The following is an 18,375-nucleotide window of genomic DNA, read 5'->3' as shown; positions in this document are numbered from 1 at the left end:
TGAGAAATTATTACAGCTACAAAACATGTCACTATGATTCAGACTTTGCCTTCGTTTACTACAGAATTATTTAGAAATAATCTGATGAGTCATATTAGGGCACTTCTGCTAATTCTGATTAGGAGAATATTTTCCTAAATTAGGACTAAGAATGTAATATAACACACAGTGCATTTTATTGTGTAGTTATTATATTAGATGTTATTTTGCAACAAAAATATTGATGTGCTGTCTCGTCTGTACTTCTTAAAGATACAATTTAAGTTTTTCAGGGCTGACGATTTGTTTTTGTGTAGTTTCAATGTGAAAGTTCTTCATATTTATTTGTAAGACACCCTATTAAAGGAGTAAGGAAAACCTTACACAATATTTCAATGAAGTATTAAAAATTTTCAATGAAAGTAGGTATTTTCACAAGAATTTTCGCAATAAACGTGCTACGGAAAACGCGTCTGTAGCAGTTCGTAGTATGAGAACTTATCACTTTTTATTGCTATTGGAAGACAACATTATTTTTATAAACCCAACAGTTATTTATTTAAGGATTCGTTAGCGACATGAATTCATAATGTTTCATTTATAATAAATGCTATGGAAATATGGTTGGATAAAGCTGGCTCTTTCTGAGGGTACATATTCATGTTGATTACTACAATATATTGCGGTGTTCCGAATAATGACGACAGTCTGGTGGAAAATAAAATCTGGATGGCTTCGCTTCCTACTCGTATTTTATTCTCTTTTGTGTTCCATTTTAAATTTTATTTCATTATCTTTAACATACTTTGCAAGTGCAGATACTGAAAGTGGGCTTCGGGCCCCGATGATTGAATTTCCCACCAGTGAGTTTAACATAATACCTATTAGGTACTTTATTTTGTTCGATCATCCCTGAATGTTCATCATGTATTGTTATAACGTGGTAAGTTATTGAATGTAAGTAAATACATAAAGGAAGCAATAATCTCATAAGAACAACTGATCTAATTTTCTAACATTGACAAACAGATACTTATTCCCGAGTCCCGAGTAGCAAATGCTTTTTTATCCAGGCAATATATCTAAGTTTGTTGTGTTATGTTTTCTGTGACAAGAAATACTCGAACAAGATTAGTGCCTATTACCTGTTACACTAGCAAAACGTGTCACGATAGAAACAATTGAGATATAGGTATCTAAACATCTGTTCCCGTAACAACCGGGATTCCGGTGGTTAGTTAAATTACTTACTCGTAATTAGTTTCCAAGGGGATGTTCCCTATGGCGACGTTCTCGTGCCCGCTCGCCGTGCTGCGCACCCAGTAGTAGGTGAGCGAGTCCCCCGCGTTGTGGTCCAGGGAGAAGCGGCACTGCATCGTGACGTCATCACCCTCGCGCGCGTCATGCTGCTCGTCGTCTGCGCTGGCCGTCCAACCGACTGGAAAGAAAACGTTTTGGTAAGCATTTTTTCTTATTGGTTCTAATTTTCGGCAAGAGATGGCGCTTTCTGAACTTTACTTTCTATTAAAATGAGGTTAGAGAAATATTTTGATACTGCGCCCAGCCAAAGTCAGAGTGGTTGTATACTCAATTTTGTGATCTTTCTGTTACATCTTTAAGTTAAATATAAATCAGTAAGCAACTGACTTCCGTATGACTCAATAAATGGCAAATGTTACAATGTCTAGTCAGGCAGAGATAACTGAGCGGATATCGGAGCCTTTATCTGATTGCTACTTACTCGTAAGCTTAATTCCACGGGATACGCGATAAGCGCTAGAGTAATAATACCTACGCTTGTTTTAAGTAATAATCCCAATCCCAACTAATATTATAAATGCGAAAGTAACTCTGTCTGTCTGTCTGTCTGTTACGCTTTCCCGCTTAAACCTCGCAACCGATTTTGATGAAATTTGGCATAGAGATAGTTTGAGTCCCGGGAAAGAACATAGGATAGTTTTTATCCCGGTTTTTGAAACAGGGACGCGCGCGATAAAGTTTTTCTGTGACAGACAAAATTCCACGCGGGCGAAGCCGCGGGCGGAAAGCTAGTTGTAAATAATATAAAAAGTCGTTAAACAAATTTAGCTAAGTATTTATCCTTTGGATGTAGTCCAAGTTGCTTCTGCAGTGATGGGCATCGACCTTTAACGAGGGGTTAGTGCTCAGTAATTAAGTTTTGCAAACACCGCCGATATTAGATGATGTAATCTAGGCAGGGTTTACCTAGATTAAAATTTTCTGAGCGAACGGCTTTGCAATATTGTTAATTCAACTACCAACGAGGTACTTATCCAATGCTAGCTGCCCTAGACTTTGGAGTTTGAAATTGAACTCGTAACTTTGGTAAATTACTCCTCAAAATGCTGTCTTCGTAAATTTTTCCCACTAGTGGATTTTTATGAAACTGCATATTATTATGCTTAACTTACTTAAACATTATGCTTAATAGATTAATACCTACTTTTAAGGAGCTTTCAAATATTACCTTTTTACGATGTAAATTTTCGAGGCAGGCTGTTCTAGTCTACGTAGTAATTAATTGATACCATATCAGTTGATCACTAACGTTAATCAATTGATACTCAATGATCAATTGTTAACGAGGTAATCAATTATTTAGGGTCCACTTTGACAACTGCTTGGGTATGGGAGGTAACTTGTCCTAAATTTATAATACCTCACCGTGAATGCAATGGGACACCCTTAGCTATTGGATTGGGAATTAATAGGCAGAATAACGGTGGCTTAACTAATTGCAAATCCTAGTCGGGAATAGAGCGGCAATTGTATCCGATGCATGTTCTAGAGCTTTGTAGGCGACGAGAGGCAAACAATACATCGTGGTTAGTCTCGGTAGTTTTTGGCTGAAACTTTTTGACCTGTGCGGGTCACATATCTGAAACTGAACTCTACTGTGACTCTACTCTTGAAACATTCCATCCAATTTGATTCGAACAAATACTTTTGGATACAGAATCGATAAATAAAATAATAATGTTCGATTAAACGAATAACAAGTGCAATATTTTATGAAAGTTCCACTGAAATCATCATTTATTATGATAACATTCTGCCCACTACGCGTATAACCCGTGAAATTATTATCCAGTCAAAATAATTCTGGAGATTATTCGCAGTTCCTCGTGGATACAGCAACATATTTACGGCGGTAGAAATTAATGTCTGGGTGGTAATGAAACACCTTTAGAAGATATAGGTAATAGTTTATGATAAAGGGAACTTTTTAAATTCAATTAAAGAAAGAGAGCACTGAAATAGATCTTAAAAGTGTATAAGGTAAAAATACATTCGTCGCATTTAGCTCAGACAGGTGTGTGTGCACCTTAGGCGTTTTTGGTCCCGCTATTATTTTGTGAGTTTTTTGTTTCACTATCACGCCAATTACCTAGGCCCTAACTGAGCAGTGTTGTGCCTATTATATCGACTAGATTACGGATAAACATATTTAAATAAATACATATTAATGTACATGCATATTCATAAACGTTACCCGTTCTTATTACACTAACATTTGCCCCTAGAAGGATTCGAACTCGTAACCTCGAACGGAAACTCGAACCATTAGGTCAAAAGGCCAATAAAAATGTTGTAAATTTTAATGTAAGCTGAACCCAGGTTTAGCTAAAAGATTTCGTTGATTTCAACAATGACTTGATAATGGAAAGATAATAAGTAGTAAGAGTTACGAGTAACATGGTGGTTTGAAGAAAGGCACCAGTTTACGAAATACGGAACTCAATTTCGTGGAGAACTGCCTCTTTCATTGTGCAAACAAACTTCGTGCTTCTGTATATTACTGAAATACCGACAACTTTGTTTTAAATGGTGAAGGCGAAATGACGTGCCGAGCGGCGCAGTCCCTGTACGTAGACCCCTGAAAAGTATAGACTACTATAGACCTTATCACGTTGAGTTAAGAATAAACGAAAGATCTACGTATACTCATCACAAGACTAGCTTCTAAAAATGTATATGTTGCAGGACCGTCGTAAATCTAGAATTACTAAGTAGGCTTAATGACGGACGTACAGTTAGTAGGCGTAAGTGGGTTATATTGTATTATCTTGCATGGTCATCTTTAGCCATTACATCAAGATCTACTAAATGTTGTAGATGACAAGACATTTTGTGTTGTGGTTGATTAGTACCTAGGTATGATATTGGAATGACACACACATAATTAATTCACAAATCAAAATTTTCAAAAATAGGAAATTGTTAACAAAGCATGTAAATAAGTTGTATTAGATTTAAAATTGGTTAATAAAAAAAATACCTACTCATTAAATTATAATATTGCATTTAGAACTATCTATGCCACATATTTTCAGAAAACTTTTTTTCTCCAAGAGGTTTCTCTTTTTCTACACAACTAGTTTTGGTGTTGTCTCGGTCACTCTCGTCGCAATGTCAGAAGGCTGTCCTCTTTACGCATCATCATTCTGAGCAGTTGCAGTAGGGTTACCTATCAATCAGTCATATTTATTATACTATAAAATTTACACCCCTAATAGATCAAATGGCTAATTAATGTGAACAATATTTTGAATTCCTTTGTTTTGATAATAATAAATAATTATGACATTAATAATAATATGTAAACACCCTGAGTGTACCTATAATAGGTCTGAACAGAACAGAAACCAATATTAAATCACAATCTCATTCCAAGATCTCTTATGTCTATGGATTTCCGGGAACCAAGTCGAGAATATTACTGAGAAAAGCACGTCTCTATTTGCGGGTTTTTGTTGATAATTCTATTGTTTAGCTAAATCCATACCGTAAGTGTTTGAATCCACAGTAATTTAGAGAAAGTTAGCCAGAAACTATAATATAATAGCTACATCATTCATCGATTCATTCATTCATGTTTTAATTTGAGGTCTTAGTTTTCTCTACCTTTCAAAACAAAACAAAAAAAGTAAAAATAGTGTCAGTTTTCCTTACCTTTATAACGTTTTTACATCATACCTACGAGTATATGTTATTTCTATAGATTTTTTTAAGTTACCTATCTCTAAAATGTTCAGCCCTACAATGACACCCATTTGAAAAAGCGGCAGCGGTGCGTCGCGGGCGCAACCCGCGGTCAATGACACCAGGTCGCGTGCGCAGCCTGCCGCGCCGGCCCACTGCCGGGGCCTACTATTCACACCCACACCTTGATTTCAATATTCCTTAACTACCGATTGTCAGCGACTTCCACGACGTTATCTTTAAGTCTCTATCAAGATGTCACAATTATGTATTTCGATTCGACAAGATTGGACCCATCTACGTTTATGTAAGGTACTTAGGGTCGTAACGAAACAATCGTCGTCAAATGAACATAGCGGAATCAGTAGCGAATTTAACGGGTACCTACCCGTTAAATTCGCTACTGATTCCGCATACATTGTCTAGACTTCTAGACGCACAGTTTACATAGCGAATGTAGAGTAAGTAAGTATTGTGTAGAGTTCCAATTACCTACATAGTAAAAACTCGTACATTACACGGCTTACTGCTTATACTCGTATATGTACAAATAAATATGTCACAGTACATTTAATTTGGAACAAATTGTTTGTTAAGCCATAACGGGGAGAAGTAGCTGTGGTACCAATTCTCCATCCACCCACCTTTTGTTTTCCCTTAGAAATAATTCCATTTTTTAATTATTTCGCCGAACAAGGCGAATCTGTTAGACATTTAGTGATCTCTATTCATTGTAAATCGAGCGAGAATTTTAAGTAAGTAGGTTTAAGCCGAAAATCGAAGCAGTCGAAGCTTTGATAGATGGGATTTAATTTATTGTGTGTACTTAGTCCCCTCCTACAGAATTTGTTAATCTTGTTATAAAATACGGTGATAATTAAAAAAAAAGAGATTGATCTATCTGACCTCGACGTTATTATCACTTTGCCAACAAACATTTCCCATTTGTGACTAAGATGAGGACATAATATAGACGTTACGAAGTTAATGGTTAATTTGTGTACAAGTTTGCCAATTTCTACGAACTGGGTGCTGTAGTTCATATTAAGCTTAAACTTTGGCAACATCTATTCATAAAACTGAATTCACTTGCATATTCTGACCACTCATCCCTTTGTGTACCGACTGCTCGGTGAACAAGCATCGCCTGCAGTAACAACAGTTACAAGCAACAGGCACCGAGATAAAGCAAACCAAATAAGAAAATAATATGTAGTTGCAGCCATTTTCCGTCAATTTTCCGGAGAAATCCATGGACGGTTGAATCACGTGTGAACGTGTCTAACACTCGCCAGAGGATCGTATGTCTCTACAATAGAGAAATACTTAGAAATAAAAGTAGCACTCGACACAGTTTGAAGAACTACATATAACAATTTACAGATAAGATAATATGTATATGTATTTAATGTTAAACCCTTCAGTAGAAGGTAGAGTCGATTGTAACGGAATTTCTAACAAGGAAGTTATTAATAATGCAAATAGAGAACGTTTAAATTACATGTAATAAGCTAGTTATTACCCACTTTTGATAACATAATTAAAATTCATTATTGTAAATTATAAATCACGTTATAAATTCTCTTTTCATAATAAAGGAAACCACAACTGTACTGTATCCATTACGAATTTAAAACTTGCTTTTGATTAAGTGCCATATTTTCATGAAATACACGCCTGAATTACTGAGGTTGCCTTTCAATCATATCAATTGGATACATCTCTCAATTTGTTTTCTGAGCGGCGTAACAGATTCATCGCAATTTGCATAATTTTGCCGTCATCCTTCGGAGGCACAACGAAAAATCACCTATATTCGTATTGTCGACGCTCCAAGTGATTTAAGGTGGGCACGTCACGAATACGCGAAACCGTTTGGCAAACAAAAGTTACCTTCTAACACATTTACTTTTTTGAATTACACGTGTCGATTGTCAAAAGTCGAGTAAATTGTGCAGAAAGTGGACTCTTGACAATTTTTTTGCCGATCGCGACTGTTGATCGTTTTTGTAAGTTTCGTTTTTGTGGATAATTGTACCTAATTTAGGTCGATCGTTACCAGATGTAGCTAAGAACATAAATCGACAAACAATAAAATCGAGCAAATCAGTTAAGTAGTAGCTGACGGATTTTATAGAGCAACAACAAACAATACATCACATTGACCGACAAGAAGTCGAGAAATGATAAATTCACCCACTTTTAAAATTAGGCCATCTTTGCTTAGGTATAAATACATTAGCTCTTTACATTACTTAGCTATACAGTGTGAGTCACGTTAAAGTGTACATATAAAAATATGTGAAACTAGACCTATTTTTATCGACAAAAAAGAGGTCAAAAAATTTTTGAGATTTTTTTTTTAATTTTTTATAGAATTTTTTTTCTATTATTAAAAAATCTGCTTAAAAATTCGTATTTTTTTAGTTATTTGATAAATTTCTCAAAAAAATGCCCCTATAATAGGTGATTTTTATTACTTTGTATTATTCTCTATCGTATTATCTTTGTAAAACCAAAAATCGCATGTCTCTATCCCTATCACAACATTTGCTATGATCGTTTGAACAAAGGCCTGCCACAACATTATTCTCCGCTACAGGTAGAGACAATTTTAATTTTAACTAAAATGCTTATTTTACTTCGAAATCTTTGGTTTTTATTTGAAATCTAACTTGTCTTTATCAAAATTACAAATCTAGAGCCATTTTCAGTTTCGTTGTTAACGAAGCGTTGAATGGCGCGCCCGGAGAGGCTTAGTTCAAACGATCATTGCAAACGTTGTAATAGGGATAGAGACATGCGATTTTTGGTTTTACGAAGGTAATACGATAGAGAATAATACAAAGTAATAAAAACCACCCGTTATAGGGGCATTTTTTGGAGAAATTTATCAAATAACCAAAAAAACACGAATTTAAAAGCAGATTTTTTTCAAAACGTGTCATTTTTTATTATTTGTTGGCCTTTTTTGTGTATTTCATGTATTTTTTTAGTATTGCCTGTTATTTAGCATTATTACTGTTTTTATTTTATCAGGATATACCCCTTGGTTTAAAAGTTATTACGTTTTCTTTACAATAAGTAATTGGAAGAAAAAAATTCTATAAAAAATTTAAAAAATATCTCAAAAAATTTTTGACCTCTTTTTTGTCGATAAAAATGGGTCTAGTTTCATCTATTTTCATATGTACACTTTAACGTGACTCACACTGTAAACGAATACGAGTTTTTTAATACATACATATAACCATTTGTCATTTTACTCGACCAGGATAAAGCTTTTAAAGGGAAAATGATAGGTACTTTAAAACTCTACAGGTGCAGATTGCTATCATAATTTCATTTTAAAAACCCTCACCATAATTTTTCAGGATTTTACAGGAGACAAACAGTACTTCATGGTGATACAGTACAATACGATGACGATGATGATGCCTTTTCTATTACAAAAAGCAAAAAACATAATTTGATAGAGAAATAAAAACATTGGAGGACCAAAAATACATTATTTGAACTGAGATGTGGAATGGCACTGCCAAAATATTTAAACAGAAATAATTAACTTACGACAGCAGAAGTGAGACTTAATTAAAATAAGACTAGTTTACATATTTTAACTTTATTCTTACTTTCAAGCTTATTTTATTTTCCCCGGTCGGATTAAAGTTTATTGAACTTGTTTCCTTCAGCTATTTCTTCTCAAAGTCAAGTTACATTTGACTTTTATCTATTTACTATTAGTATTATATTTTTATTAAAAAATATATAATTAAGTTCTACTATAATAAGTGTATCCGAATTCCAAAAACACAGGCCATTCAGTAAGGCTTGTGAATTGATTAATCCATCGATTATTCTACAATTATTCAGTATGATGATGTCATATAAATGAATCATCGAATAGTTATGCAAACAAAAAGATTTCGTGTAAAATTTGCCTAGGTTCTACGATCACAATTTTTATATTAATGTCATGCCACCTACTAAGTACAAAAGTTATTACTATAAATATTTTATTAAATGGTAGGCAATATTGAGAGTAATTCGAAGCGGTCATGACCTTGCGTGGATCACTTTTATCTCCAGATTTTAATGATTTCATAACATTTGCATTTCATAACATTTAGAATAATATTTACAACTTATTTTTTTCGCACCCACTATTTGATCGGCGTGGGCGTCGGTTTCTCAATATATAAAAAGAAAATCTAAACCATTTTTCAAACCGTTCTTACCAACGCAAAAATATGATTTTACATATCTTTAACGAGAAACGACAAGGTCCCAACATTATCTTTTCACAGCCTTTAAGTTATTTGCGTCAAAAGGCCTACATCTTTTTCCAAGAAGAAATCTATTTATATGTTTAAAATTTTCCGCTGTTTATACGTCTCTACATACTCGTAATATGTGTAGCAAACAACGACAATTTAGATAAAATTAAAGAAATAAAAAGGTTAAGTATGATCTGCTCAAAGCATTCTGTTTTTATTATAGTTACATACTTATTTATAAAAGAATCTTGTGTCTACTGTATTTAAAGAGATAGAATGAAAGAGTCTACATAGATAACAACAAGCTAGTACTTTCCCAACCTGGTCAGTCCATAACTAAGTTTTAAATTGCTTTGAACGCGATTCAATTTTGTCATGAAAAAGGTCGTGTAGGTCTTGGGGAAAACGTTTGGTTCCCAACAGAGACTCTACTTTTAAATCTAGGAACGTTCATTGGGTACGAGAGAATCAAAACTAAGGTATCAAGCGGTTCTTATGTCTGCTACGTTTGAACTTATCTTAGGACTCGAGACATTTAGTTAGAATCTTCATAGATTAAGGGATAATGGGATGTACAGTAGTACACAATTAATAAGGCTCACCGATGTACCTGCGCAGAAGACGAATTTAAGTAGCGCGGGAAATGCTATTGACCAATCGGGATACTCCACGCACGGCGCGTATTCTTCCTGTGCCGGTATTGGTCCGCGCCGCGTGTCATGTTTGCGCGCGCTGTGACACATGTTAGTCAGACGCCATACTCTAGAGTGCGTAGACGCGTTGCAGACAAAAGTACACTTAGTGGCAAAAAAAGTGTTTTATTTTTGTGAGCCTCCAATCTCCGTACATCTACACATTCACAAATCATTCATAGATTCAGCATTCACTCTTCTCACATTCGGAAATTCAAATATTTATTTGCCATTTAGTAGAGAACAGTATATTAAAGATGTTATGATAAATAAAATAAAGTTAATTATCGTAATTCGCTACAATTATTATGTAGCATGCAAATATTAACATTTCTAAATTATGGATTAAATACATCCCACAAAAATAATCCTACTAATATTATAAATGCGAAAGTTTGGATGTCTGGATGTTTGTTACTCTTTCACGCAAAAACTACTGAACGGATTTTGATGAAACTTTACAGTATTATTGTTTATAACCCAGAATAACATAATATAGGCTATAATTTATGACGATCTATGACAAACTAAATCTCACGCGGGTGAAACCGCGGGCAAAAGCTAATAAATAAATACATATTAGACGCGTACATTGCTCCGATCGATCCCAAAGTATGTAGCAAAAGCACTTGTGTTATGGAAATCGGGAGCAACGACGGGTACCATAAGTGTATTTATAATTTGTTTTTTAAGAAGTCTATTTATTTATTTAAATACTCTATTAAACTTTTTTTGGCAAAAAGATAAATATTTTATTCCCCGTAATTCCGTTACAATTGGCCTGCAGTGTAATTATGAAATGGGCGGGGCTTGCGCAAGTGCGACGGGGAATATAATCGGAAAAATTTTGTCCTTGTCTGCGTGGCCGAAGATTCACGACGCGCCTTATTAAATGTGTACTACTGTAAATCTTTCGAGGAGAGACGTTCATTGCTCGTATCATTGTTTAATCAACCATTGAGTTGACGAATAAAGGTATCTTGGTTAGTGACCGACCGAATATTCGTTTTCGTTTTCGTTTTCGGCCATTTTCGGCCAAAAAATGGACATTCGGCCATATTTTCGTTTTCGGCCAAAAACCAGCTGAAGCTTCGGCCAAACCGAATATCAGAAATACGTGAATAAGATGGTGACGTTTATCGTTCCGATATCTTCGGGTGTGAATCTGGTGCACTTATGGTTCCAATCAGACTTGAACGGACGCGGTATTGTCACACTCTTTTGAAGTTGTGAAGTGAGGTTACGTTGTAAAGGGTGTCAGTCCAGTGAGAATTTTCCAAGTTCAAAATTAAATACAAATAAAACCAAAGAGTTTACATTAAGTTGAATTGTTTCAAAATAGAGTCTAATGCGGATTTGAAATACGCCATGAGTCACTGGTCGGGAGCCTACAGAGCGTTCGCAGTTGAGCAATAAGTATTTGAAATGTATTGTCGAATGATCGATGAATGTAGGTATTGTCTGATACTACAACTGCAACTGCATCCCGGTCAACTACGTAACTCTATTTCAGCAACAAGGTGTCTCACCACACACGGAGAGTACCTCGATGGAGACTGAGGACTATTTCTTTTTTCAAATAAATGATCAGCAAGTACAGGGACATACCCTAGCCGCCTCGGCCACCAGATCTCACACCATGCGACTTTTTCTTGTGGGGATATCTCAAGTCAAAAGTTTACAGCAAACAATCCTTAAATAATTCAGGTTCTGTAAGAAATTATCCGCCGTGCCGTGAAGTTGCAGGAAAATTATTAGCGCGATTTGCTCTCGCATAGTTGCGAATGTAAGGGTCCGGCTGTGAGAGTGCAACATTGCCTACAAAAAATTAAATCCGCATTGTTAAACTCCAGTTTGCATTAGTAATAAATAACAAAAAAACATTAATTTATTTGGATTCATTTTTGAAGTTGAAAAATTCCCACTGGACAGCCTTTATTTCTTCTTCACTTCCCAATATTTCAATATACACCGGAAATAATATTCTACTAAGAATTCATGATTAATTTTTTTGTGTTTCAATGCCGGTTTTCTTTAATCAATCCTTATCAAAATCAACTGTCAAACGTCATTATGTTTTTGGTCCAAACATTAACGGTTTTCAAAGTTTTTACATAATTTCAGATTGAAATTTGAGAGTTGAAGGTCATTTTCGTTTTCGTTTTCGTTTTCGGCCGAAAATGAGACTGCAGCCGAAGCTTCGTTTTCGTTTCCGTTTTCGGCTGGAAATCCATATTCGGTCGGACACTAATCTTGGTAACCGACATCGATTAGTTTATAATTCAAGGTTTAACATTGCAAATAGATATATCTATGTTACAATAATAAATAACGTTGCTTGGAAGCGATTTTCCATTTCTGAGCGGTAATAACCACGGAAGGCAAGCGGAGATGCAAATGTTGTGTACATTTGGTTGCACGCATAATATAACATGCGTTCGTGTGTTTTGTTTGTGGGAATAATCAAGTTTAAATTTTTTAAGTCTTCACCCAACTGTGCTTCTACTTTAGTTAGTGTGCGGCAAATTGTATCACGGCTCAGCACGGCTCATAGAAAATTTACGAGCTGGCTGTATCTTGCCAGATGGCTAAGCTAACGTAACGAAATTCTGTAACCATTAGAAACACAGACAGAGCGATTGAATTAAGTAACGTTTTTATAATGTTAAGTTGGATATTTTCTGCTCAGTTTATTTTTAATTACGCTGAAAAATTAATGTGTTTAAAGATACTTGCGCTTTAAATTTTAATATCGCATAATAAAGTAGGTAGGTTTTATTTCAGGTTAAACTGTATCAATTAGTTTTATTTCTTATACTTCTTATGTCTATAAAGTGTTCATTTATCCTTTACCTGTTGTTTATAATATTAATAATACTTGGGTAAACATTTCTGATTAATAAAAGCTATCTAAATAAGTATAGTCTTCTATTGAAATAAAGCTCGTTATATATTTTTTACAACACTAAATTGAATGAATTATTGTCATTTTGTGTTTTTGTATTGGAAGTTGTATTTGTAATATTCTCTTGCGGATATTTCATTTATTTTCCTTGTTAAATCTGTCTCAATAAAAATATTAATAGATTCAATTTAGGACAGACTGGAGGCTTTCAGTTCGTAGAAATACAGACACCCGAAGCTAATTCCATTTTTAGGAGGCAGACAATTAAAGATGAATGAATTCTGACAATTGCTTGTACTAATTCAATCTCGGTGTGTATTGTTTAAGTGATTTGATACATAGTTCAGGGTTTAATTGCTTGCAGGTCGGCTAATTACTACAATAATGGATTTGTTTGCAGACGGACATACAGAATGTCATCAGGGCATCAGTTTAATCAAATTGTCGTAGAATAATGATCCCTGAAAACACACTGATTGTATGCAATAATGACTTGTGTATAACTTTTCATGTCGTAAAAGGCGACTGAGGGGCATTATGCGACTTTCAGGCTTCCTCGACCCGTCTGGCCAGCGAAACCACATTTGATTAGAGATGATCGTGCTCTTGATATGTATATTTACAAAATAAAGTGACCCATGTATTTATTTAACTTGAAAGTTGAAACAATTATTTGGAACAAACTTGAAGACAATTAAGGGATGCTATACCGCAGACCTACCTATACTATGCATAAATATAAGAATTAACTAAACGTCTCACACATTGAGAAAAAACACATTACCTACTTACTTCTATCATTTTCCCTATTTTCCACATTACAATAAGTAAATACTGAAATCAATTTATTGGAGATTGAGCACTGTTATATCTGATTTATCTATTTAATAGATAAACTAATTAATCGTGAGGTCTCAATCGATCCATTGTTGTAACACGTAAGCATCTATCGAGTCTTGAGATTGATTTCGGAGAATGACCAATCAATTGAAATGGTTCGAATACCCTTTACATAATGGAGGCTCTTTCGTTAATAGCACCGCGTACATGGCAGACTCATCAGACGCTACTTTTGATTGAAGACGAAGGAGTTTTGTGCTTCACTAACAGGCAATCGGCAATTTCCGATGTATCTAGGTCAAATGAAAAGTGCCCAAAATCTCAGAGGAACGAAACAGAGAATTACCTAACCTAACTTTTGTCTTTTACCATTTAGGTGCTTTGGCATAAAATAAAGTGCGTGAGTAACTTTTATAATTATTTATAATTTCCCAACCCAACAAAAAGGTTTAATGTCGGTAATTAAAACCTTTTCAAATAAACAAATGAAGGTAGATGAACATAAAATATTTAGCGAATGTTTTAGAAGTTCGTAAACAATAAAATTGAAGAATGTAAAATGCCATATTGTATTTCAGGAAATAAAAACAAGAAGTACAAACCTACCTAAGTACTTATTATGTAAATGAACACTGTCAGTTGTATTTGGAAAGAGAATTTGTCTAATATTTCTCAGCTGTAAAGTTTAAAATTACATTAGCTTTAGACCATGTGCTTTAAACTGGTCGCACTTTCGTTAGACTGTCGAATCTAAACAACAGAATGTACTGTGTCAAGCACACAAGACACGACAAAGACTTGATTTTGTTGCAAAGTGTCCCCTATTACAGCCACATACGACATCGTGTTTAGCTCAATGCGTCCGTAGTGGCACACGTGTGGGGTGAAGTGGGTAAGTGGGTGGCTCAAGCTGCCCGCGGGTAACCGAGACCGTGGGAGCATGCGGGCCATAGCCACTGTCTCGGATTGCTCGGCTCGAGTTCCACCGCATGTACTTGCGATGGCAACTTGCTCCGCGATGTCACAAGTACCAGTTGTCTATTGATGTTTAAGAATATCGCTCATGTTTTAACAAATAATCACGTACGGTGTGTTCATGAAAAGAATATAGTCGAACAAGTTCAAAAAATTTAATATTATTGTCAGTTTTGATTACCACTTGCATTTTGACTAGTCTTCAGTTACTGGCATAAAATAAAAGAAGTACCTAGAGAATGGAAAGAAGCATAGTCTGGTACAAAAGAAACAGGAAGAGTCTATTAGAAACTCATAAATCAACTAAAATTGAAGCATGACAAAGTTGTACTCCAAGTTGCAAATTTTCAGTTACATAGCATTTAGAGGTGGGCGCCGATATAAAATTGGTCGGCGGCGGCGACTTTTTGACTTCGGCGGCGGCGGCGTCGGCGGCGTGACCTTGTTTGACCTTAACACATTAGGTTTTTTTTTTAAATCTGCCTTATTAGTATCTTTCGTCAAAACTAATCAGGTGATTTGCAGTTGGTTGGGGTTTGACACAATAGAGTCACTGGAGCAGTGGTTTACCCTAGTAAATTAGCTCTCTTGATCATAGATACTTTGATATTTGAATAGCGGGCTTGGCCGAGATCAGGTTTTCGTGTATTTATTTATCTATTCGATAAAAGTACCCTTAACATATATTTTTGAACTCTTTGGAGGCACATAGTTATTGTTGGATTAGCTGACTGTCGGTCGAATATTATGTTCAGATCTGTTTTATTTATATTTATGGTCTTTCCATGTCATCCTACGGTCCAGGTTTTTAATGCAGGTTGATTGCAGTAATGTGTCGAGGTATAGATTGGCCAGAGCATAAGTTTCACGTCTTAAATTATAATATGGTGAGACTTCGGGGCTTGCTTACATGCGCCACTTGGTCAGCCAAGCATTAGTGGCATTTAGTTGACTTTGCAACAGTCTAGTCGCTTTAAGATTACAGTTACATTTGAGGAAGGCCGCAGATTTCTGGTGTCTGGGCTACTTTAAATATTATAGACTACCGGACCAATTATAGAGTCCTGGGGTACCTACTCCAGCTCTGCAGCTAAAAGAGAAGATTTTGTCACGAAGTTTGATTTAAAACTGTCTGTCACTGAGATAAGACTTTATCAGCGGGTAGTAGAAGTGTGCTGGAAGGTACTTTTTAATTTCATAGAGTAGTCCTTTATGCTAAACCCAGCTGAAGCCGCATCGAAAGCAAACTAAACTATACTGCATCCCACTTAACATCAGGTGCGATTGTGGTCAAATAACTGGCTTGTTATGCACCAAAAAAAATTTACAGGATTCTTTCTTTCCCTAACATTGTACTGATTATGGTTGGTATGGTTTCTGTCAAAATTTATGGTCGGGTATACTTATTACATGGGTCATACTTAGGCAAGGGAATAAACGAGCAAGAATGATCCTTTTCCATAATTTTCAACAATACAAATGTCAGATTAACTGAGCGATAGGAGGAGATTCGTTAGGCGACTTGCCAGCTTTATGGATCATTTTCATAGTTAAGAGACTTGCAAGATTCTCACTCAGTGTGTCATTGTCAAGACCATGGAGTTCATAGTGATCAGATCAAATGCAGGTGCTTTACTAGGGTATATTTTGGCTATTTCTTTAGCTTAGCCATCTCTCTTAGCGTTCGTTCGTTCATTTCAGTTAAAAGACGTCCACTGCTGGACAAAGGCCCTCAGGGATTTCCACAGACTGGTCCTGCACCGGTCGCATCCAAGCACCTCAAGCGACCTTCACCAAATCGTCGGTCCACCTAGTGGGAGGCCTGCCCACGCTACGTCTTCCGGATCGTGGTTGCCACTTAAGAATTTTCCTGCCCCAGCGGCCATCAGCTCTACGAGCTATGTGCCCGCCCACTGCCACTTGATTTTAGCGATTCTGTGGGCTATGTTAGTCACTTTGGTTCTCCTACGTCTTTCGTCCTCTCTTAGCGTAGTAGGAATCAATCTTCTACTTTGACTTTAAGGAGGGTAAGCGGAAACATGGCGGTCAACTCCTCAGATAGTCAGGTACAAAGCAGAATATAAAAAATCTGTCCAAAAGCAGCATAATATTATGAAGATGCAAAATGGGCCCTCTCAAGTCACACTCTTAAGTTCAAGGAGCAACACACAACTGAACTAGACGCGAAACGCGATGATGTAAATCCCGTCCCTCTGTCGCCATTCACTATAATTATGTTGGCGGGGTGCTCAGATACTCTCAACGTGAGAGGAGTTTGCCGCGCCAAGACAGCTAAATCAAAGTGGTCGCCATGACCGAAATCGGTCGGATGAATCATCATCATCAGTAGGAATCAAAGGCAGGTATAGCTGCAAGTCTCGGATCAAGTCCAATGCTTAATCTTATTTTTTGGATTGAATTGTGGATTTTTTGGATTACCCGTGTCAATGGGTTTAGATAAACCGGCTTGTCATGTAGCAAAGGTCTATGTTTTCTTGTCAGTTCCCACTCATGTATTACCGGACCTAATAGGCGGAGAATACTTTGAGGGAGGTATTTTGTTGCCTTCCAGAGGTTGTGGTTCCCATTCCAAGACATATTTGCAAATCTCTGTATGAGTGATTCGCTTAAAGTATAGTCCAATAGTGTGGGTTGTATGCCAGATGAGGGCGGCGATTTTTTTCTTGACAGCAAGAGGGACCGGCGCCTCTCGCAATCAATTATTTACTAGACCAAGCAGCAACTTGAATAATGTACCGGATTAACTGTTAGTACAATTAGTATTAAGTTATTCAATCAATTTATTAGTATATCAACGGCATTAAGTTCGCATTATGTACCAATTTATATGGTACTAGCTTTCCGCCCGCGGCTTCGCCAGCGTGGAATTTTTCAGTTTTTTATAATTACCTATGACACTCAGCAATAATATGGCTTTCTATTGGTGAAAGAATTTTTAAAATCGGTTCAGTAGATCCCAAAATTACCCCTTACAATTTAACAAATATACTAACACACTAACTTTACCTCTTTATAATATTAGTACTTATAGATTAAAGAATAAATATTATAGTTAGTTCTTCTGCGTTCGAAACACAAATCCTGAAAGTACAGTATAGGAGAGAAATAAATAGAAAATAGTTGGTACAGTATAAGAATCGGCGCGCCGATAGCTGGTCGTCGGCGGCGGCGGCGTGGAAAAATTCGCGGCGGCGGCGGCGCGCCGGCGTGGCGCCCACCTTTAATAGCATTACAGTTTAACTGACAATGTTTAATCTGGTCTAGCAGTTGGCGACCGATTTCAATATTAGTCGCTGAACTGTCTTTAAAGATAGATCGCCCGGAGTCCTGCCAGCAGGACTTAAAGTACTTCCGGTAGGACGCAAAATTAAAAGATCACAGTTTCGTAAGTATACATTGTAGAAATTTCAAATTTACACGAAAAAATAGAGTGTTTCTCTCTCTTTCACCCAATAGTGCCCAAGATCGAAAAACGCGACTAACCGTTAGTCGGAGCCCGATGGCGCACGAGTATACACGGGGGCAGCGCGTTCGCGCTCGCGCGACACATTTTGACGCGCCGGGCGTGGAGTCGGCAACATTTTGGCGATAATATTATAATGAATGTGAAGTATTCCAGCCTAATCAAACATTTATAATTTATTTCTTGTTTTTGTTTTCAATTTGTAGTGTATTTGTAAGT

At 36.2% G+C, this 18,375-nt stretch overlaps 1 protein-coding gene across 1 annotated transcript in view; it reads right to left on the bottom strand.

Moving 5' to 3' along the window:
- The window catches only part of LOC135072479 (hemicentin-2), a 91,020-nt gene that overhangs the window by 25,804 nt on the left and 46,841 nt on the right, over positions 1–18,375 (bottom strand). Inside the window, exon 2 of the mRNA XM_063966404.1 lies at positions 1,231–1,417. Coding sequence (XP_063822474.1) covers positions 1,231–1,417 — 187 coding nt within the window. The remainder of the gene's footprint in view (positions 1–1,230; positions 1,418–18,375) is intronic.

The sequence above is a fragment of the Ostrinia nubilalis genome, chromosome 6, assembly GCF_963855985.1.
Source record: "Ostrinia nubilalis chromosome 6, ilOstNubi1.1, whole genome shotgun sequence".
NCBI lineage: Eukaryota > Metazoa > Arthropoda > Insecta > Lepidoptera > Crambidae > Ostrinia > Ostrinia nubilalis.
Note: the sequence above shows the minus strand (reverse complement) of the source record. Positions and strands in the feature narration are given on the sequence as shown.